The sequence below is a fragment of the Acanthochromis polyacanthus genome, chromosome 1 (genome assembly GCF_021347895.1).
Source record: "Acanthochromis polyacanthus isolate Apoly-LR-REF ecotype Palm Island chromosome 1, KAUST_Apoly_ChrSc, whole genome shotgun sequence".
In the NCBI taxonomy this organism is placed as follows: domain Eukaryota; kingdom Metazoa; phylum Chordata; class Actinopteri; family Pomacentridae; genus Acanthochromis; species Acanthochromis polyacanthus.
Genome location: NC_067113.1, coordinates 55,771,869 through 55,795,249, shown reverse-complemented (window position 1 = coordinate 55,795,249; position 23,381 = coordinate 55,771,869). Strand labels below are relative to the sequence as shown.

Here is a 23,381-nt window from a genome sequence, read left to right as displayed (position 1 = left end):
CTTTTATTTTCCTCTAGTATCTTGGTTCACCACCAGGCTGTGCTCTACACAACAAAATATCCACTGCAAAGCCATGCAACTTAAGATATTTCTCTACTTCTGTTTCCACAAGCCAAAGCTAAACAGAAAGAATAAAATGTGCATTATGGAATCATGTAAAGATGTGTGCTAGCGTCTGTTTGCAGCAGGTGAAATCGCTGGTCTGAAGTGAACTGGTGCAGCAGCAGCCTGCGTTCCTGTCTGGATGCACCTGAAACTTGATGCAGTCACAAAAGACATGCAAAACTTTCTGTCCAAGCGCACAGTTCTGGAGCCGAGTAAGGTGAAGCAACAAACAGATTCTTCGCTGTTGCTGTGCAGGAATGTGAAGGCTCTTAATCATAATCCTTGGAATTTGTGAAGGGACAAAGCTGATTGTGTGACCCACTGTTTGGCCGCCTGAACCCTCCTCCCCTGCAGTCACTGGACTAATATGATCCATCATGTGCATACCGAGAACCCATTATTCCAACTTTCAGAACTTTATTAAAGTTGCTCGATTCACTATCAGATGAAGCATAAAATGCAAATTTGGATGCGTTTCTGTACATTTTTAAGCAAATCCATCCAGCTCTAAGCACCTGATATTTTTACCTTGTTTGAAAAAAAGGGATTGGTTTGAAGTTACTAATCTGCGCCCCCCTCCACTAAAAACCAAACCTCCGGTCTCCCCCCCGTTCTCTTGTTGCTGTCTCCCTCCTGGGCCGGCTGGCATGTGTGTGGAATAAAAATGTGTGAGGCCTTTTGTCCGGCTGGTTCCAAGTAACAGTTCTGCCCTCGGACGGGAGAATAGGAGGTCAGGGAGAGCAGAAGAAGACACACATGGCTGCTTAAAGAGAAGCAGAAGAAGAAGCAGAAGAAGAAGAAGAAGAAGAAGAGGAGGAGAGGGGAGGCTCCGGTCCCTTTGACCCAAAAGATGCATTAGGTATTTTGCCAAACTCCCTGACTTTGCTATCTAGTCCTCAAATTGTGACTAAATGTAATACATTTCCATAAATTCCCTCCTACAAAGTCTAGGCTTTCTGGTCAGAAAGGAGTTAAAGCCAGGCTTCCTTTGCGTGGGAGCATAAACAAGTCTAACTAAGGAGGATTACTGGAGGTGAAAGACATACTAACTTACTGTTTCTAGCAGAGAAATGAAGTCGGAGTTGTCAGTGGAAACCAGTTTTCTCTCCGATATGGACCAAGCCGGCAGCACTTGAACTTTACAGAGGAGAGGAAGCTTGTAGAGTTCACACAGGTACCATCTTCTGGTTTTACATCTTGAGTTTTGCTTCATTAGACAGATAAACGTGTCTAAACTGAAATTACTGGCTTTGCAGAAGGATTTAATGAACTATTTCCATATCCGTAGGCTCATAATAAATGCAAAAGTCTGTCTAATTGTTAAAGATGACAGCGTTTGTCCCATTTCACTTATAATGGATTTTTTTCATGTTCTCAGCTGATTACTGACAATCTGAAATTGTCCAATATTGCTAGGTTTGATACATAAATGTGTAGTTGATCGCTGACTAATGAAAGTGATTAACCTGTTCAGGATTCATTATGTTCCAAACACACACACACCTTTTGTAATGGTGGATTTCTACTCTAAATGCATTCATGAATCATTAAAAATAAAAATTACATTTTGGTTAAACTATTTTTGTCCATTTCAGTGGGTGAAGAATCCAAAAGTGAGAAATCACACTGTAAAAAAATTATTAAAATGAATTATATACAATTTTTTCTTAAACAGATTTTTTGAGATACACAGAAAAATCAATGGCATGACCAAAACAGACCCTAAAAATATTAATAAAAAACCCCTGCAACTTTGAATGACCATAAAATTTCAATTACTTTAAGCAAATGTGTTTTTATGACATAATTTTTTTTTTTAAATACATTTGCCAATTTAGCATAATCACACAAATATTACACTGTAATAGAAACTGTGTTTGTGTGTGTAACTGTATTGCTTTAACACATATAAACATCCATAAAGCATTTAAAAAATATTCCTGATCTCCAGTAAACACATACACATTATTGTATTTTATGATCTGGCTATTTAGTACCCCAATTTTTTCCCCCAATTATTTAAAAAAAAATTTTTTATTCAAATTTAATTTCAAAAAATAATGCACCTTATATTATAATGACATTATGATATTATAATTACAATTTGCCCATGTATTTTCTGTTTCTGTTTCTGTTTGGATTTTGACACACATTCTTTTGAAACAAAATTAAAAAATAAATAGAGTAGTTTTTAATTGTATAAGTGATGTAACATCTCATGTTTGAACACACTTTGTAAACACAATGTATGCACAATATGTAAAATATGATGAACAGATCCAAATGTTCCTTAGACTACCTGCTTGCTTCACGTTTGCAGATGACTGAAGAAGGAGGCTCCACACAGGTCCACTTTCGTTGATGTGGAAAACTGTGACTGGGTTAAAGGCCTAATCCCAAACTCCACTCAAAGGAGCACTAAATCCCAACAGAGGTCACAGTTGTAGTGCTTTAGAGGGAGTTTTTGAGGGCTCGAAATTGGATAAAAAGCAGCTGATGGACACAACACATCACCGCTTAAAAAACAAGAGAATTTGGACTCATTCACAGTTCGATCAGCTGCATCTGTAAATCTTTGGTTTGTGTTTGTTTTAAGGAAAGCAGGACAACCACGTTTGTACATCATTAATTATACAGTGAACTATGGGAATGTTCCTCAGGAAAGTCTGCATAATGGTGTTGAAAAACATTGATCAGAGCCCTTATATGCTTTATGGTTTCACAATTGGGCAGATCTGAGACCTACATTTGACGACGGAAAAGGTCAACATTTCTCAAAATGTTGACTGGAATTTCTTCAATCAAAATACATTTTCCTCATCTGAAATTCCTTCTTCTTGTGCATTGCAGTGTCCCAAAGGAAGTCAAACACTGAGAGAAGGATGGAGGAACAAGCGACACTAGACTTGGGCAAGATGACCAGCCAGCAGGCTCTGTGTGAATCCAGCGACAAGAAGACCAGAAAACGCATCTCCACTCTCAAAGTACTAAAACTACTGTAATCAAGGCTTTTCTGCTGCCTACTTGCAATTCTGTTGGTGCACTTAATTCTGCTGATGCACTCAAGTGTAAATTGGACGAGAAAAGTGAAAGAAAACACCAGGTAAAAGCCTAAAAAGCAGCATAGTGGTGCAATTGTTAGCACTGTTTCCTCACAGTAGGAAGGCTAAAACTTTTACCCAGATAGCACAGCTGCCTTATGGGTGTTTTAGACCGGTTGAGATACATAGTTGTGCCCATTTCTCACCACTCTGAGCTGGAATAGCCTTCTCTTTGACCCTGCACAGACTAAACTGCGCTAATGTAAACTGCGCTTGTGCTGATGATGGATGGATGAACGCTTCAAAATGTGAGATTCACATCTGTTTTCAGTCAATTGAACAGCGCTTTCAGAGACATGCTTTCTCCCAAAAGTAGGTTGAATCAAGCCAAGAGATGATCATGTGCTGCTTTTTACGATATTAGCAGGCAATATTTCTGCTCTAGATGAGCATGTCAGGCTTTTCTGAGGCACTTGTGTCTCAGTCCTGAGCCCAGCTTCGCCTGATTGCAGCGGCACACTACAGCCGTCATCTGCAAGTTAATGGAACATTTCTTACAAAGCACATCTATGTTCAGTTTCATGCCATGTTTTGTTCTTCAACATGCATCTTGCTTCAATCTACACATATTTAGTTGTAAATACATTCTGAGACTCCTCCGCACACAAACCTTTACAGTCTAACCAAAAAAAACTTTAACTTGTTTGCAGTTTTTCCACAACTGAACCATATCTCAAATATAATCCGAAAATGAGTCAAGTGTGCATTAAAACATCCATAAAACTCCTCATTAGACCTAAATTTTCATCAGACACTCCAGTTTAAGTTGATAATCAAAACCTCTGCAGCATTACGTTAGATATCTGAAAACTGTTACGTAGCAAAGCATGCAGGGGAATTGTGATGATTCCTGATGGGAATAATATTAAGTAATAAAAACCTCCAGGATGCCCACACATCAAGAAAAGCAAGTGGAGGCTGCAGAGGAGGAGGGAGATCAGTTCTCCAGTTTAGATGAATATTTAACATTACAAAGTGCTTCCCAAATGAAAAAAAATAACTATAAAACCCTCATTATTTAAATGAAATGACAAAACACACACTGACAGGACAATGCACTGAATAGAAACGATCAGTCGCATATCAGTGCAGACAAGAGTCAATTGTGAGTTTCAGAACCATTCAGATTCTATTTGCATATAATGTGCTGTTTGTAGCACCGCCATTCTCCTGAAGAGCTGCCACACAGATATACACTACCATTCAAAAGTTTGGGGTCACTTAGAAATGTCTTTATTTTTGAAAGAAAAACATTTTTCCAATGAAGATAACATTAAATTAATCAGAAATACAGTCGAGACATTGTTAATGTGGTAAATGACTATTCTAGCTGGAAACAACTGATTTTAATGGAATATCTCCATAGGGATAGAGGGGAACATTTCCATCAACCATCACTCCTGTGTTCTAATGCTACATTGTGTTAGCTGATGGTGTTGAAAGGCTCGTTGATGATTAGAAAACCTTTGTGCAGTTATGTTAGCACATGAATAAAAATGTGAGTTTTCATAGAAAACATGAAATAGTCTGGGTGATCCCGAATTCTGAACTGCAGTATATATCTATTTTAAATATTTATTCATTTTGTACTCAGCACATGTTCTGTTTATTTGGCTTATATACACTCACATTAGGACCCTGTTCTTTGCATTTGAATAAATGAGCTTGATTTCATTGCTGATAATATGATATAAGTCTGGATTTTTCCAGTTTTTTTGAAGCTGCTTTCTGAGATGAAGGTAGTAACTATCACAAATTCACTGAATAAGAATTCATCCATCCATCCACCCATCCATTTTCTTCTGCTTATCCGGGGCCAGGTAGCGGAGGCAGCAGGCGAAGCAGGTCGTTCCAGACGTCCCTCCCCCCAGTGACGCCCTCCAGCTCTTCCTGAGGGATCCCGAGGTGTTCCCAGGCCAGACGGGATATATAATCCCTCCAGCGAGTTCTGGGTCTACCCCGGGGTCTCCTCCCAGGCGGACGTGCTCAGAAAACCTCCAAAGGAAGTCTTCCTGGAGGCATCCAAATTAGATGGCCAAACCACCTCAACTGGCCCCTTTCGATGCGAAGGAGCAGCGGCTCTACTCCGAGCTCCCTCCGGATGTCTGAGCTCCTCACCCTATCTCTAAGGCTGAGTCCAGCCACACTACGGAGGAAGCTCATTTCGGCCGCTTGTATCCGCGATCTTGTTCTTTCGGTCACTACCCAAAGCTCATGACCATAGGTGAGGGTTGGAACGTAGATGGACTGGTAAATCGAGAGCTTTGCTTTATGGCTCAGCTCCCTCTTCACCACGACGGACTGGTACAACGCCCGCATTACTGCTGACGCCGCACCAATCCGTCTATCCATCTCTCGCTCCATTTTCCCATCACTCGTGAACAAGATCCTGAGATACTTAAACTCCTTCGCTTGGGGAAGCAACTCCCCCCCAACCCGGAGGGTGCAATCCACCGGTTTCTGGCAGAGAACCATGGCCTCGGACTTGGAGGTGCCGATCCGCATCCCTGCCACTTCACACTCGGCTGCAAACCGCTCCAGTGTATGCCGAAGGTCACGGTCTGAGAATGCCAATAAAACCACATCATCCGCAAAAAGCAGAGATGCGATCCTGAGGCTCCCAAACCGAAAACCCTACCCACCATGACTGCGTCTTGAAATCCTGTCCATGAAAACCACAAACAGGATTGGAGACAAGGGGCATCCCTGGCGGAGTCCAACACCCACCGGAAACGTGTCTGAATTAGTGCCGAGTATGCAGACACAGCTCTCACTTTGGTCGTACAGGGACCGAACGGCTCGTAACAATGAGCCCGGGACCCCATACTCCCGCAGTGCCCCCCACAAAGCCCCTCGAGGGACACGGTCATAGGCCTTCTCCAGATCCACAAAACACACTGGTAGGTCATACTCCCATGACCCCCTCAGCAGCTCCGCAAGGGTAAAGAGCTGGTCTGCTGTTCCACGACCGGGACGGAATCCGCATTGCTCCTCCTGAATCCGAGGTTCAACTATCGGTCGGATCCTCCCTTCCAGCACCCTTGAGTAAACTTTCCCGGGGAGGCTGAGAAGTGTGATACCACGGTAGTTGGCACACATTCTCCGGTCCCCCTTTTTGAAAATAGGGACCACCACCCCGGTCTGCCACTCCACAGGCACTGTACCGCACGCGACATTGTATAGACGTGTCAACCAGGACAGTCCAACAATGTCCAGAGCCTTCAGCATCTCAGGGCGAATTTCGTCCACACCAGGCGCCTTGCCACCGAGGAGCTTCTTAACTACCTCGGCGACCTCTACCACGGATATGGACGAAGATCCCCCCGAGTCTTCAGGCTCTGCCTCCTCCATAAAGGATGTCTTTCCCGGGTTCAGGAGTTCCTCGAAGTGCTCTTTCCACCGCTCAACGATATCCCCAGTACAGGTCAACAGTTCTCCACCCCGACTGTACACAGCCTGAGCGAAGCCCTGCCTCCCCTTCCTGAGGCGTCGGACAGTTTGCCAGAACTTCCCGGAGGCTGACCGAAAGTCCTTCTCCATGGCCTCCCCGAACTCCTCCCACACCCGAGTTTTAGCTTCCACAACCACCACAGCTGCCGCCCTTTTGGCCAACCGGTACCTGTCAGCTGCTTCAGGGGACCCCAGTGCCAACCAGGCTCGAAAAGTCTCCTTTTTCAGCCTGACAGCCTCCCTCACCACTGGTGTCCACCAGCGGGTCCTTGGATTGCCGCCATGACAGCACCAGTGACCTTCAGACCACAGCTCCTAGCAGCTGCTTCTGCAATGGAGGTTTTGAACATGGACCACTCAGACTCCATGTCCCCAACCTCCCCCGGGATGCAGGAGAAATTCTTCCGGAGGTGGGAGTTAAAAACCCTACGGACAGGGTCCTCCGCCAGACGTTCCCAGTTCACCCGCACTACACGTTTGGGTTTACCAGGTCTGTCCGACAGTCTTCCCATCGGATCCAACTCACCACCAGGTGGTGATCAGTTGACAGCTCTGCACCTCTCTTCACCTGAGTGTCCAAAACATACGGCCACAGGTCTGACGATACGACTATAAAGTTGATCATCGACCTTTGGCCTAAGGTGCTCTGGTACCAAGTACAGTTATGAGCAACCTTTTACTCGAACATGGTGCTTGTTATGGCCAAACCATGACTAGCACAGAAGTCCAATAACAAAACACCACTCAGGTTCCGATCGGGCAGGCCGTTCCTCCCAATCACCCCCCTCCAGGTTTCTCCATCGTTGCTCACATGAGCGTTGAAGTCTCCCAGGAGAACTATGGAATCCCCAGACGGTACCCCTTCCAGGACACCACCCGGGACTCCAAGAAGGCCGAATACTCCAAACTGCTGTTCGGTGCATAAGCACAGACAACAGTCAGAGTTTTTCCCTCTGCAACATGAAGTCACAGAGGGGCGACCCTCTCATTCTCCGGGGAGAACTCCAACAAAGCGGCGCTCAGCCGGGGGCTTGTGAGTATCCCCACACCCACCCGGCGCCTCTCACTTTGGGCAGCTCCGGAGTAGGAGAGAGTCCAACCCCTCTCCAGGATTCTGGTTCCAGAACCCTTACTGTGCGTGGAGGTGAGCCCAACTATATCTAGCCGGTATCGCTCCACCTCCCGCACCAGCTCAGGTTCCTTCCCGGCCAGTGAGGTCACATTCCATGTGCCCAGAACCAGTATACGCCACCAGGGGGCGGCACGCCCAGGCGCCCGCTCCTGCCTGCTGCCCGGTTGACATAGCACCCGACCCCAACTGCCTGCCGTTTAGGTGGTGGGCCTACTGGACGGTGGCCCCGTGTTACTTCTTCGGGCTGTGCCCGACCGAGCCCCACGGGACCCCAAGGCTCGGCCACCAGACGCTCTCTTGCGAGCTCCCACCCCAGGCCTGGCTCCAGGGGAAGGCCCCGGTTTCCCTAACCCGGGCGAGGTAGCGGCTTCACCTTTATTTGATTTCATTGAGGTCTTCTGATTTGCTCTTAGTCTGGTCTCTCACCCAGGACCAGTTTGCCTTGGGAGACCCTACCAGGGGCTTGTGCCCCGGAGAACATAGCTCCCAGGATCACCGAGACACTCAAACCCCTCCACCGTGATAAGGTGGCGATTCGACGGGGTTGAATAAGAATTCACAAGATGATTTTAGCAAGCTAAGGTTATGTTAGCCTCCCCATGCTGTAACAGAGCCACATCCCTGATGATTTCAGCTGTTATACGAGCTGTAGAACGGTCTGACTCACCGAACACACAGTGCCTGCCACTGGATGCTAATCTTCCACTAGATGTGTGTTACTGTTATCTTCACTACAGAAAACAACAATGCACCACAAGGAAATGTTTTGGATCTTGCAATAAGACAGCTGTGCTAAGTTCTTCGCAGTGGATTATCCATTTTAATTGCAGTCACTCTGGATGCAAAGGTTCCATCGAAAGAATTCCTCATATCACTATTTTGAGTGAACACTGAAGCTGTATCCTTCGACTAGCCCCACCCTTAGTGACTGTGATTGGTTTAAAGAAATATAAACAAACCACAGCATTTATTTTTCCTTACAGCAGTATAGTGAAGTGCAGCCAAACCATTATGTTCTACAGAATGGGCTGGAAAAGTGAGACAAGATGTAGATTTAAAAGTTAAGAGGACTTGAAGGGTTTAGCAGAGATGTAAGGACTTGCAGTTCGCAAGATTGTTCAAAACCTCATAGACGTGGAAGATGATCTTAAATTGAACTTTAATTTAACTGGAAGTCATTCTAGTGATATCAAATCATGGAGAAATGAGGCCTTAGAAAGTAATCTTGCTGCAGTGTTTTGGACCAACCGTAACCAGGTAACGCCATATTGGCTTTTGCAAGAATAGAGCATTGTGGTAAACAGGAGGAGACAAAGCATGGAAAACCACTGGTCATATTTTTTATAATATTTCTCTGGTGAAAAGAGAAGAACTGAATAAATGACTTGACATGTTCATCAAATTTCAACTGACAGTCAAAAATGACAGCAAGGTTTTTTGGAGTAAATATATTCTATTTGTAGATAATGAGCTGAGGGTTTTCCAAGTTGTTAGTAGAGATGTGGGCCAAAAACGGGAAATTTGGTGTTATCGTGAGAAATCCAGTTACTCATCTTGGCCAGACAATTGTCCAGAGGAGTTGGAATTTGGAATTCTTAGTGTACAATTGATAAGTAAAGGTGTCTATCATCAGCATATTGATGAAAAAACACAACTAAGTTTTCAGATAATATGCCCCAAGAGGTTTGTATACAAAGAAAATGAAATAGGTCCAAGTATTGATCCATGAGGCACTTCATAAGTTAAACTAGGACAATAGAAAGAACAACTTTAGGTTAGGCACACAATCAGAGTTTAGAATAAGAACCATACATTGCAATGAGGACTTTCTTACTATTATTCATTTTTATCTGAATGAATTGGCAGTGTTTAGTATTGGTTGGAAGACATAACTTCAATATTTCACTTTTCTTTGTGTTTTCTAGTTGTTTATCATGGCGCTTTCCTTCGCCTATTTCTCCAAGGCCCTGACTGGGACCTACATGAAGAGCTCCATCACTCAGATCGAGAGACGTTTTGACCTATCCAGCACACATATTGGACTCATAGATGGCAGTTTTGAGATGGGTAATGTCTATTTGTTCAGTTTCACCAAACGTTTCTAAATCCGAACAACTCACGTTAATGAATTTATCATTCTATTCTATCCTTCAACTCTGCTGGGTTATGTTTCTTGGAGGTAGGCAACTTGTTGTTCCTAGCCGTGGTCAGCCATTTTGGGGCAAAGCTGCATCGGCCCCGACTCATCGCTGTGGGCTGTTTCCTCATGGCTGTAGGGGCCTTTCTCACTGGTCTGACGCACTTCTTCATGGGCCGGTAAATATGTCCAAATGCAGATTTAAAAACAAAAACATGAACATAGGCCCTCAAAATGATCTGGTATAATGGCTCTTGTTTTTACAGCTATAAGTACGACACAGTCATTCAGGTTTACCACAATGACAGCATGAATATTGCTGCCTGTGTGGATCCCCTGACAACACTGGAGGTACCAGAGATTCAGATAGAGCCTTCTGGCGAAGACAACAAAGGTAAGAATGTCAGCTAAATCCTGGATCAAAAGTGTGCATTTTACACTTTGAAAAACCTTTTCTGTACAGTCAAAGTAAATATTCACTTTGTGGTACTGCTAACAATCAGTATATAGTCACCTTTAGGTACAAATGAACCGTTTATCAACCACACAGGCCAGCGGCAGGTCTCTATGGATGTCATTGTCTGTGGCCACAATTTTAGTCTAAACTGAAATACCTCAACAACAGTTGGATGGATTTATATTACATTTTGTGCAGAGACTGATAAAAGATAAATCCCACTGACTTTTGTGGTTTCCCCAACCTTTCTTTTGGCAAGTATCAAATATCCATCCATCCATTTTCTTCTACTTACCTGGAGTCAGGTTGCTTTGGTACCAGGATAAGCATTTCATTCCAGACATCCCTCTTCCCAGCAACATTTTCCAACTCATCCCGGGGGATTCCAAGGTGTTCCCAAGCAAAATGAGCTCTGTAATCTCTCCGGTGAGTTCTGGGTTTACTCCAGGGTCTTCTCACAGGTGGACATGTTCAGAGGACTTCCAAAAGACGGTGTCCAGGAAGGATCCGAATTAAACACCCATGCTACCTCAGCGGATTCTTTTTGATGCAAAAGAACAGCAACTTTCCTCTGAACTCCCTCCAATGTCTGATCTCCTTGCCCTAGCTCTCAGGCTGACCCCAGCCATCCATCCAGGGAGTACCATTTTCACAGCTTGTATCCGGAGTCTTATTGTTTTCATCACTACCCAGCTCATGACCACAATGAGAGTTGAAACAAAGGCATGCGTGTAAATCAAGAGCTTTGTCTTTGCTCTTCTCCGAGACAGTCTAGTACAAAGGCTACATTGCTCATGACACTGCCCCAATCTGTCTTTTCATATCGTGCTCCATTTTCCTGTCACTCATGAACAAGATTCTCAGATGCATTCATTTCGTTGCTTGAGGCAGCAACTCACCCCAAACCCTATCCACCAGTTTTTGGCAGAGAACCATGTCCATGCTTAGTTCTGGTCAAATATCTCATTTTGAAATCAGAGGAGATTTTTCTAAAGACTTCCATGGCATTCATTCTTAGCATTACAGATACAGTATCTCAGTCAACTCACATATCACAAAACCACAATCAGAAAGCAACAATAATGCTTGTAACTGTCCAGCAGTGGCCATGCGAAATCGAGTCAGCTTGTCATACTCATCACTCTGAAATAGCCTGATCGGACTCAGCTATACACCAGCTATACACCTTCAATAGCTCTTTGAAAGGAGCGGGATCCAATGTTCTTGTCTGATAATGACTTATTGTTCTTTTATCTCTTTGGACTGACCACACCACTGGGTGGTGAAAACAAATATTTCTATCACAAACCACAACGAATCACAATTTAGCACTCCCGTGTGTGGTCTAGCCATACACTAGGTTTTGAAGCAGTCTTGGAATACTAAGGTTATCTGTAAAATGATCACTGCAGGATGAATTGGCTGATGACAAGATTTTAATCAGATCTAAACTTCGATATCTAATCTTTTTATTTTTATTTTGCATGTGTGGGCTAGGTTTAGCAGCAAAAAAATATTCATATTACTATGCCCATTTTCAATGATATGGACTGTAAACATTACAAGGTGATGACATAGCCCTCTTTGTGCTTTGTGAGTGAATTTGCTATCTTGAAATTATGATCTACATGAAAGATGGGGTGAGTTCCTGCATGCACATCAGGTTATATGCTGCACCATCCGCCACCACATGTAAATTCCCAATGGTAAATTCCCAATGCAGCAGTGAAATTTGGGCGTGATGACAAAAACAATGGCTTTCACCAAGTACAAAATAGCTCTGTCCTTAAGTACCAAATGCTCAAATTGCTTGAATGGAAGGTCGTAATTCAACCTCATCCAATGGGCAGCCACTTTTGCCAAACATCTACCGATCCAATTGAAATCAATGACGAAATATATCAGAAGCTTTTGCTACGGTCTTCAAACACCGAGTCATAACAGTAGCTTGTACAAAGACACTGCCTTGACAAGAAACCTGCTTAAAACTCATAGCAACTCACAGACTTCTTTAAGCTCTCCCTGGAATGCACTGATCCTGCCTGACCTTTAAAGCCACTAACCTCCCACACAGCATACATACCTCCCAACAACTGTACAGCCGTATTAACACCTCCCTGATTATGACCTCACAGTCCTGCTTACAGGAAAAATACCTTCATCTCTGTGGAGAAAATTACACAGAAACACAACAACGTCAACAGAACCAACAATAACTCTGGGTGCAGACCACATAGCTACCAAGAAAAAGTAAAGAGGAAAAAGGCAGAATGATATAAGTGACCCTGAGTTCTTTCTCGGTTTTTGCTAAGAAAGTAATATCTATTGTAATACATTCAGCTTGGACACATATCTCTCTTATTTCACTCAGTTCTGCCTCCCTGAGACGGACTTCAGCTGAGATGGTGTTCCTTCAGTCAGTCTATTGTTGAGCCATAATTAATTCTCCGTCTCACAAAAATACATCATTCATCCACAATATGCAACATATTGATCCAATATGTGTGCGTATTGTTGTCAGAATCCAGCTATTGTCATGAGATGTATTTAGAGAGTAATACAATGTGGAAGTTTCACACAATGTGATGTTATGCAGGCTTAGGGCCACATCCTTATAATATACGGTAATATCGAAAAAAACATCCCATTTATTCATACATCTGGTTTGAGGTAGTCCACACAGTGACATGTGAATGGAATAAAGTGGCTCCACCATATTTGATGTATTTATTCAATTTAAATGAACATGCACAGAGTTTTTTTTAAATACAAAATGTTCCTAACAATCTTGAAATAATGTAGTCTTTATACAAAGTGGTGAAACCGCGATCAAATTACAAACACTGGCTTCTAATGAAAGCTATTGATAAACAATATTTAACAGATCTGTTACAAAATCAGTGTCATGGATGTTGTGTGTCATTTTGCAGCCTGTGTGAGAGAGTCTGGTTCCAACATGTGGATCTATGTGTTCTTGGGAAACGCTTTGCGGGGGATTGGAGAAACTCCCGTCACACCTCTGGGCATCTCCTACATCGATGACTTTGCTAAAGCTGAAAACTCGCCTTTCTATATAGGTAAGATGTTCATTGTGGGATTTCCACTGGCTCATGAATTGGGTTAGTCAGTAAACTGTCACATAAATGGTGTGTTTTCATCAGTTTCCCTTGATTTTTTTTCGCATTTTAATCTGTTTCCGTATCCTTCAACAGGTATTTTCTAAGTCTTATTGACCAAATATTGGCCGACTGTGGATCAATTAATTTCATATTTCTTTTCTTTGAGGAAGTTAAACATCTTGTAATATTCATTGTGTGTCTGTTATGTTAATAGATATAGATGTGATAATGCATGCTACTGCAGTTTCATTGTACACGTGTGCATGCTAATTTGGCTGGGTTCTCTCAACAATAATGGCTAAATTAATGTAATGGATTCTATTTCATGATTGGCAGCTTGTCTCCAGACCATCACTCTCCTGGGCCCCATGTTTGGATTCCTCCTGGGCTCCTATTGTGCCAAACTATATGTTGACATTGGATACGTTGATATGAGTGAGTGCTGTGCATTTGTTTTGTGTGGAATGTGTCATCTGCCATTATTAGTCTTCAACCTAAATGCATTAGCTGGCTGGGTAAAATTTCGAATGAAATTGACAGTGGTTGGCTGGAGATGAGACGCCAGCTCTTATCTACTTGAATCTAAAATAAAGCGTCCATTGTTTGCAAAAATTGCTGTGAATTTAGAGCAGTAACTCAGCCACTGTTATTGATTTAAGCTGTACAGGTTCTGTGGAGGGTCGGAAAGGTGAACACGTGCATTAATAGTTAACCCTTTGAACTTCAAGCTGTTTCTGTGTGGGGTTTTTTTTTTTGGTCCTGCCACATATTGACTCATTTTTTTACTGCAATATAAAGTCCTGCACATCTATAGAAACAGCACAACCACAGCTGGAAGCAGAGAGAACTCATAAGTGTCTTTTGTGCAGTTTAGCAAACCTGTAATTCCAAAAATCATTTTTAAAAATGCAAATTGAATTTCTTCATTTACTTATTTGATAGAAATTGGAAAAAAAAACTGGAATCAACATGTACAGTATTTTTTCCAAGTGCCCATAGATGTGACCCACACTGGAAAAACTAATGGTGACTCTACATACTATAAATATTTTATTAGTTTCAGTTTGTTTCTTCACTTGTCTTCCATGCACCCTCTGTAAACACATCCTGCAGTTAATCCCAGTTCAGCCAAAAAGTTCCTACGTTTTGTCATGTGACTGTTGGCCACAGATAAGTTATTCCTTGCTTTACAATTGAGCCCCTAACCTCAGAATTTTTTTGTTTTATTACAACAAATAGTATATTTTTAGTAAACATTTTAAGCGAGGTATGTTAATTTTTGGCTAGAAACTCACATTTTTCATTGAAAAGACATGGGGGATCCTGGCTGGAGCCTCATTTAAAGTGAGCCTGCTGCTCGTGGTGCAAAGGTCTGACGTGCTCCTATAAAAACAGGCAGCACACTTGTCAGAACAAGTTAGTGAGGACTTTTCTGAGTGTCCCTGTGAGGAAATGCCTGGGCTCTCACTCACGTTTCAAATCAATAATTCATCTGTCAAATGGAATAAAATTAGGCCACTAAAAATGTACAAATGCACTATTATGTCCCATTCCTGATAATTAAGACATAATCTGTTTTGCCCAATTAAAATCTGCTCTCCAGTATACTCACTTTACACAAAGAAAGACTAAAACAACAAATTACAAGGTTTCTTCTGCTGCTATGTGCTCATGTAGACAGCGTGACCATCACTCCTAAAGATGCCCGCTGGGTGGGTGCCTGGTGGATGGGTTTCCTGGTGTCCTCCGGCCTCCTGCTCATCTCCAGTATTCCCTTCTGGTTCTTGCCTCGTTCGCTGCCCAAGCAGGAGGGTGAAGAGGTCAAAGCAGCTCCAGCCTGTGAGACTGTGGATGGGACAGAGGACACACTCAGCAGCAACCACAACCTCAACCTGACTAAAATCGCAAAAGGTACAACAGATGCAGTGTTCTTCTATGTGAATGCATGCAGGTGTGCACTCGCTGGCCACTTTATTAGGTACACCTGTTCAATTGCTTGTTAACACAAACAGACCGATCACATGGCCATGAGTCAATTCATTTAGACATGTATATGCTGTTAAGACAACTTGTTAAAGTTCAAACCGAGCATCAGAATGGAGAAGAAAGAGGATTTAAGTGATTAAAATCAAGGAATGCAGAACACCATTTTTAGATGCACAAGAACCTTGAAGAAGATGGACTACAGCAGCAGAAGACCACAGAGGGTGCCACTCCTGTCAGCTAAGAACAGGAAACTGAGGCTACAGTTCACACAGGCTCACCAAAATTGGACAAAAGAAGATTGTAAAAACATTGCCTGGTCTGATGAGTCTCCATTTCAGATGGCAGGGTCAGAATTTGGCGTAAACAGCATGAAAGCATGGATCCATCCTGCCTTGTATCAACGGTTCAGGCTGCTGCTGCTGGTGGTGGAATGGTGTGGGAGATATTTTTGGCACACTTTGGGCCCCTTAGTACCAATTGATTCAACTCCACAGTTGACTTGAGTATTGTTGCTAAGCATGTCATCCCTTTATGACCACAGTGTAACCATAATGCACCATGTCATAAAGCTCAAATCATCTTAAACTGGTTTCTTGAACATGACAATGAGTTACGAGATCTCAATCAATTAGAACCTTTGGGACATGGTGGAATGGGAGATGGGCATCATGGATGTGCAGCCAAAAATGCTGTCGTGTCAATATGTACCAAAATCTCTAAGGAATGTTTCCAACACCTTATTGAAAGCATGCCACAAAGAATTACAGTAATTGTGAAGGCAAAAGGGTGTCCAACCATTTACTAGCAAAGTGTACCCAATAAGGTATCCAGTAAGTGTATATTTATACTTTGCTTGTATTTTTCCGTCCACAGGGTTCCTTCCGTCGCTGAAGCGCCTGTTGGGAACTCCTGCCTACTTTCTGTTGCTTTGTGGCAGCATCCTGAAGTTCAACTCCTTCATTGGCTTGTTAACCTTCAAAGCCAAATATATGGAGCAACAGTTTGGACAGTCTGCATCCAGAGCCAACTTCCTCATTGGTAAAAATGAAAGTGCTTTAATTCAGTGCTGTTGTGTAGAAACCACACCACCTGTTGTTCTTCTCACTGTTTAAGTTATCACATACTGGAAGGAGTTTTATTTTGACTTGAAAATATATCATGCATTCATGTATGAAAGGTCTTCCAGTGTCCAGACCCTGTTGCCTTTTTCTTCTAGGTGTGTTAAACCTGCCAGCAGTAGCAGTAGGGATCTTTCTAGGAGGACTGCTGATGAAGAGGTATAAGCTGAGTGTAGTGTCGGGAGCCCAGCTCTCCTTTGCCACGTCTTTCATGGCGTACCTCCTTCTACTGCTGCAGTTTGGTACCAAGTGTGATAACATACCAGTGGCTGGGCTCACCATCTCCTACAACGGGTCAGTGCTGTGACAGAGATTACGTTTCAGGCTCCATATGATGGAAATCCATTTTCATTGTGTTAGTCATCAGTGTAAATCTGGAGGTGTAAGGAAAAGCTGTAAAAGATGAAAATGTTTACTTCTGGCATAGCTCAAGTCCCTCGCGACTAGATAGTCTCCTAGGTGTCAAACTAGCAAACTAGCTAATGAACCAATAGTTATCTAGCAGTAGCTCAGCTGCTTTGAAAGCTACAGAGACTGAAACAGCAAAATAAGATCAGGACAAAACCCAGGAGTTGTACTTTCAGAGTAAAATAAATTATCTTTGCAGTATTTTGAGCTGAAAAAATTTATTACACGTTCTGGGGACGTGATATAGGACCTTTAACAAACCAATTAAATGTACTGGTTCCTCTGTTTTTATTGTTTCAAACTTACAGTGTTGAGTATTAAATAAAAATATAAATCTATTGTCTGCAGGACACAGACTATGTCATACAATGGAGAAATGCTCTTCTCTGAGTGTAACAGAGACTGCTCGTGTTCGGCAGAAGAGTGGGATCCCGTCTGTGCAGACAGTGGCATCACTTATATCTCCCCTTGTATGGCTGGATGCCTCGGATCGAGTGGATACGGCAAGAACACAGTAGGACCTCACACAAGACAGCACAAACATACAGTGTTCATGGTAAACCTCGTCGGGTGGAAGATACTGGGTATACAGATTGTCTTAACTGTCTAATGTTGAGGTTAAACAGTTCAAGCACTGGCCCATAATCTCTTTATAATTAATAGTTATAACACCTATACATATCTAAGCAGCATTGCTGTAAACAATTTAGATGGGTTTATCTGTAAAAACAATGCAGGTCCATCATACCTATACTAGGAACTTCAGTATGAAAGCAACTGGTCTTCTCTTTTAGGTTGTTGAAAATGTTTGACTTCTTATCCGAGAGGTTCATTCAGTCCAGAACTGCTATGATGTCTCACAGTTCTGAAATGAAGAAGCCTCCTGGATGACAGATTAACACCTCAGATCCCCATCCCCCCATCCCCACTCTCACCCAACTGGTCAAGGCAGATGGCTGCCTTCCCTGAACCTGGTTCTGTCAGGTTTTTTCCTCTCTCCCTATCCCAGGGCCTTTTTTGTTCCTTCTCACCATCGCTCACAGGGAATCCAAAGGCATGTTTGGATTGTTGGGTTTTCTGTTCTCTGTTTGTAAATTGTAAGGTCTGTATCTTACTATGTTAAGCACTGTGAGATGATACATGTCGTGAATCTGTGCTATATAAATAAAACTGAATTGAATTAAATTAAATGCCTTTAAGAACCTTAAAGAGAAGTCCAGTTGCTTTTTGATTGAAGGTCGTAGGACTACAATGACCTTGATGACTTAGAGTTTGTACAGACACACATATGTCACTCTAATAGTCAGATTTTTGTTACATTTTGAATGTATGTCTTCTTTTACGAAAAACATTAAATATTGATTGTATGTCCGCTGTTTATATCTCTGCTGACTATAGGAAATAGTAAAAATAACCCATTTCCAGCTGATTTTAAGTAAAGATTTAAGTGTGCTCTCTCTTTTCAAGGTGTTTCACAACTGTAGCTGTGTGTCCGCCTCCTATCCAGCAGGAAGCACGACATCAGTAAAGTTGGGTCAGTGCCCTCATGCCAAAGACTGCAGCCGAAGCTTCACCTCCTACATGGCCATATCTGTTCTCAGCTCCTTCATCAACTCTCTGGGAGCCACACCTGGCTACATGGTCATCATACGGTTAGTGCAACCAGACTTGGCAAACAAAGAAATAACAATGACTGGGAATAATACTGTTGGCTGGATACCACAGCAATAGGTTGGACTGACCAAATGCCAGTGTTTTTATGGTATTAATGGAACTTCTAAAAAGCTTTATTAAAAAGCAAATTGGCTTTTCTTTTGGTCTTATCCAAGAGGTTTCTTCAATTCTGATTGATGGAGAGTCCCAGTTAAACACTGTCAAATCCAAATCCCATAGCTACAGGACTTTCTGGGAAGAAGTCAGGAAAGACTCAAGGTGTTCATCAGTCTGAGAAGACTGCATTATAAGTATTCATTAATGGGTTTTGACACCCCCATCACAATAGTCATCTCTAAACAAAGAAGGGGATCTACAAAAGCAGTTATCAGGTACTTACAATGCAGTCTTGAGATCCCTTCCCAAATCATTTTTACCATCATTAACACCCTCCATCAATAATGACCTGGCAGTTTCACAACCAATCAGACCTTGAGTGAGTCTCGGGTCATTAATGGGTCATTACCAATGGGATTTGGGGATTTGTAAAACTCCCCAGGAGGTTAAATATCCTCAAGAAACAAAAAGAGATGCAGAGTTGCCTTTTACTGAATCTGTTAGGATTACAGTAACCTAGCTGACTGAGAATTTAAACAGACGTTAACGAAACTTAGCGAACACCAAATCTCACCAGTCCTTCCAATTAATTTTAGAGACATTAGCTGGCTGCTGTGATGATGACTCATGGGAGGTACCTTTTAAATAAGCTTTCTTGGAAGAGTAGCAAACATTTTCCTGCTGAATGACTCAACTTCCAGTAAAGACGTTCAGCTGTCTTTGAAAAATAGTTTGTGCTCATGTCCAAGACTGTAAATTCTAGCGAAAGGGGGCTTGCTTTCCAGAAAATTTGTATATAATCTTCTTGAAAATGAAAAAAAACAAAAAAGAATACAAAAAGGGGAAACAAAAACACAACTACTGATACAAAGACAGATCACACCCAAGACCATGACATTTGTGACTAGTGTCCTAACCTACTGACCTAATAGAAACTACAAACATTTCCTGTCTGTCTGCTATTCAGCCAGAAACAGAAAATGAAGATATATTCTCTACTTGCTTTGTTATTACAGATGCATCTCACCAGAGCTCAAATCCCTGGCACTGGGTATCCAGACCTTGGCAACCAGGACTCTTGGTAAGCTTCTTTACTTTTAGTTTCAAGGGAGGCACACGGCTTGTTTTGGAATCTGTTTGATTTGAACTCGTTTTGCTTTTGGTTTTTGGTAGATCCCAAAATTTTAAAGGGAGAAATGTCACTTTTTCGTCTAGTTTAAGTGGAAACTTTTGTATTAGTTTGATACATGTCATTCCGAATAATAGATAATATTCTTTAAAATTAAAGGGCATGGCATTTCTCTCTCTGACAATGTTGAAACATTTCATACTTTGTAGGTGGAATTCCTGCACCAGTGTATTTTGGAGCCCTGATTGATTCAACTTGCCTTAAGTGGTCAATCAAGAAGTGTGGGGGCAGGGGGGCATGTCGCATTTACAACTCCAATATGTACAGGTAACCCACAGTGGAAAAAAATGTAAACATTCTCCAACAAAAATGTCTAATTATTGTTGTAAAGGCCTGCATAGATTTTTGCTCTACTCTTTGTCCATCTGTATTCTTTTTGTGCAGGATCATTTTCCTGGGTCTGATCACTTGCCTCAGTGGTTCCTCCTATTTCTTCATCATTGCTGTCATCATCCTCCTCAGGCGACAGTTTCGGAAGCCAGAGCAGGTAAATGATGCACAGCAACCAGAGCCTCCTAAGGCAACTGAACTTCGGAAGCCGTCGAACCTTGAGAAGGCTAGTGCTAGTCCTAAAAATCCAAAACCGCCTCCTGCCCCAAAGGTTTCGGTGACGATATCGGCAGACTTGGAGGAAGGAAAGGAGGTTCACGAAACAGAGCAGCTTCCCGAAGATGATGGACATCTTTCTACAAATAACACACAGGACCATAAATCCATGGCAGAAAATGCTATTCTTTCTTCCGATGGAACAAACATTGAGCTGCTCTGCAGGGAACCAAATGCACAGGTGGAGAAGGAGAAGCTGTACCATCACGTAGGTGACAAGAACAACTTAGAGAAAGAAAGTCAGCCAAGAAACTGAGAACTGGGCCAAATGTTACCAAATTGGAAGAAACATCTGCAGCTTTTTCAACTGAACTGTAGCAAGATCTATGCTAACACTGTTTCCCCCTCTGTGATTACAGGGTAGAGCTGTTATATTACATTTACTTCTAAAGATCAAAAGACTTTCAGTGGAGCCATCTGTGTCCACGTATGTAGGAATTTAATGCAGTATAAAATTAGGATCATGCTGGACGGGCACATAGACAAATGTGGTTGTATGGCAGCTCTGCAAGGCTGATTAAAGAATAAAAAATTCAAGTATTGAGTCAATAAGTTAATTATTAAATGAGTGATATTACTGTCAAATTCCTTTGCAGAGCTGCTTCAATAAAGAACTTTAAAATGAATGTCACTGTTAATTATACCAGGAGAATCAAAGTTTTTTGTCATCTTTTGGGGGGGAACAACGCACTGTAAATACAGTAACAAATGGATTATCGCCTTATGGGCCAATTCATGTGTTATGTGTCTGCAAAGGTCATTTAGCTACAGCTGATAAACTGACTATGTATTGACAATTGACATGTCTAAAATGAAAAAAAGAATACAGTGTGACTGTGCGTTATCCTGTCTCCGTGTTGGGGATAATTTACAATTTGAAGTAATTAATGAAGTTACTGCTGTTGTTCCATGTACATAAATGTGGCCACCCGTTTCATTCTGAAGACTGCAATATGGATTCTGCTGCTGTCTGATGCTGCTGGTATTGTTACGGCAGATTCAAAAAGGCTCAAGAGCAGGAAATGAAACACCAGAAAGACTGTTTTAACAAAGTTATATTTACACACCAGAAGTCATTGCAGGAACCGGAACCAGAAAACTCATATCAGGAAAACTAAACTAAGAAAAAACCCAGAATCCAACTGGTGGAGCGGAGGCTGAACTGCATGAATGTGAAGGAACAAAAACTACTGTTAACCCACGTATGGTATGACCAGGGCAGGAGAACAACTAAATAACCAACATTTAACCCAGCCTGGACTAAGCCCAACCCTGCACCAAAATCCCAGACTAATAACAATGATGCGACACATAAAAAACAGTTTGTTCTTTTGTACGGAATGTAGATTTACTAATTCAACGTACCTAACTAACCTATGCAATGTCTGGGGAGGCAGGGCTGCGGAACTTAACTGACGAAAGGGGGAAACAGTCTTCAGTCTGTCCTCCTCTGACACTTTCTCCTCTTCAGCGTTTAGCACATGAAGGTGAGGTGGTGTCCAGGAGTCCAATGGTGGTAGATATTTCTCCAGGTAAGTCTCTTTCCCAGGTGTGGCCCGATTTTCCCAGGATAAAGCTGGCGAGAGGTGGAATCCTCCGGTGGAAACGGAATCCCAGGCAGACCGGAGAACCAGCAGACTTGGGCATCCCAGGAACACAGCAGGTAGGGGTCAGCTTTACTAAACACAGAGAACAGGGTTAACAAAAGTCCTAGGCTGGTGGCTAAGACAGTTCTTCTCCCCATACTGACTGGAGATAGACGACGGTCCAACTTCGAATGACGGGTGTCAACTGCTTTTATGGCGGCGCCCAGAGACCAAATCAAGCAGCTCCCAGCTGCAGCTCGTCTGCTGATTAGGATGCAACACACCTGTAACCAGCTTCACCACACACACACACACCTAGGAGACAAAGAGAGCAGGACGAGGGAGGAGGGAGCACTACCACAGCTCACAGCCTAAGCTGTGGCTGTGACAGGTGTGTACTCAGTGGAAAAACTCCTACAAACAGCTGGAAGCAACAAACTAAACTTAAGTTTGGTCAAAAACCAGATTACATTTTCATGGTGAGTCTCATTTATCTGACTTGTTACAGACCCTGTCTTAATTGCAGTAAAGTTTTATTTTTAAGGACATATCCATTTGTAATATATGCAAAATGTTACAAGGTCCAACTAAACAGTGACCATCAAAAGTTTTACAGAAGAGTTATCTTGGTTTCTCATTCAGACAAGAGGCTGACATGTTGAGTTGCTGTTAGATCAACTCAAAGGAAACCAGAGGGGCTGTAGTTATAGAAGGCTGGTGGTTCTACAAAAGCAGAAGTTTGCACAGACAAAAATTGAAAAGTTTGAAAAGCTTAGTGTTCGCAAATCAGGATATGTGCTTCTTCCATGACTCATTTGTGTCCAGCTGCTGTAACATGTAAATTTCCCATGGTGAGGGATCAGTAAAATTTATCTTATCTTAAATTTGAAAATTAGTCCAAGAGGTTCTCCCACTCAAGGGCAGGAGCTAAGGGATGCGGTCTCCTCAGCTTAGAAGGTGTAAAAATGCTTTATTTCATGAACAGGTTTCATCATGGAAAGAAGTTCCCCTGTGTCCACAGGGGTGTTCTATCTCATATGGAAACACACTGCATCTCATTAGCACCCACTTGGTTTGCATGCACTAGTGGGCCACTGGGTGGTCACATGACAGCCCTTCAGTCTGGTAGAAGCATCCAAGCAACACATCAGCTCATTTGCATCTTTCATGATGAAAACAGTTCAACAATAAGTATTTCTGAAAGCATCTGAGGTGAT

The 23,381-nt window shown here is 42.4% G+C and overlaps 1 protein-coding gene across 4 annotated transcripts; it reads left to right on the top strand.

The window, feature by feature from the left end:
• The first annotated feature begins 763 nt into the window (after positions 1-763).
• LOC110968141 (solute carrier organic anion transporter family member 1C1-like) lies at positions 764-21,422 on the top strand. 4 transcript variants are annotated; one of them, XM_022217997.2, is made up of 16 exons: positions 764-964; positions 1,172-1,279; positions 2,956-3,089; positions 9,714-9,855; positions 9,972-10,104; positions 10,192-10,319; positions 13,313-13,459; positions 13,838-13,936; positions 15,179-15,412; positions 16,361-16,525; positions 16,704-16,899; positions 17,362-17,527; positions 18,481-18,665; positions 19,800-19,864; positions 20,122-20,239; positions 20,357-21,422. In XM_022217997.2, exons 3-16 carry the CDS (start codon positions 2,988-2,990, stop codon positions 20,832-20,834), a joined length of 2,358 nt encoding a protein of 785 aa, XP_022073689.1. In that variant the 5' UTR covers positions 764-964; positions 1,172-1,279; positions 2,956-2,987; the 3' UTR covers positions 20,835-21,422. The 4 variants fall into 4 exon arrangements, with proteins under 4 accessions (XP_022073689.1, XP_022073680.1, XP_022073698.1 ...); XM_022217988.2 differs by having other exon boundaries at positions 1,169-1,279; XM_022218006.2 differs by having other exon boundaries at positions 764-1,279; positions 9,753-9,855.
• The last annotated feature ends 1,959 nt before the right edge of the window (positions 21,423-23,381 follow it).

Excerpts from the sequence above, each read along its gene's own strand:
- LOC110968141 (XM_022217997.2), top strand. The coding sequence starts at position 2,988 with ATGGAGGAACAAGCGACACTAGACTTGGGCAAGATGACCAGCCAGCAG. Across the intron at positions 10,105-10,191 it reads ACGCACTTCTTCATGGGCCG|CTATAAGTACGACACAGTCA; the intron begins GTAAATATGTCC and ends TTGTTTTTACAG. Across the intron at positions 15,413-16,360 it reads CCTGACTAAAATCGCAAAAG|GGTTCCTTCCGTCGCTGAAG; the intron begins GTACAACAGATG and ends TTCCGTCCACAG.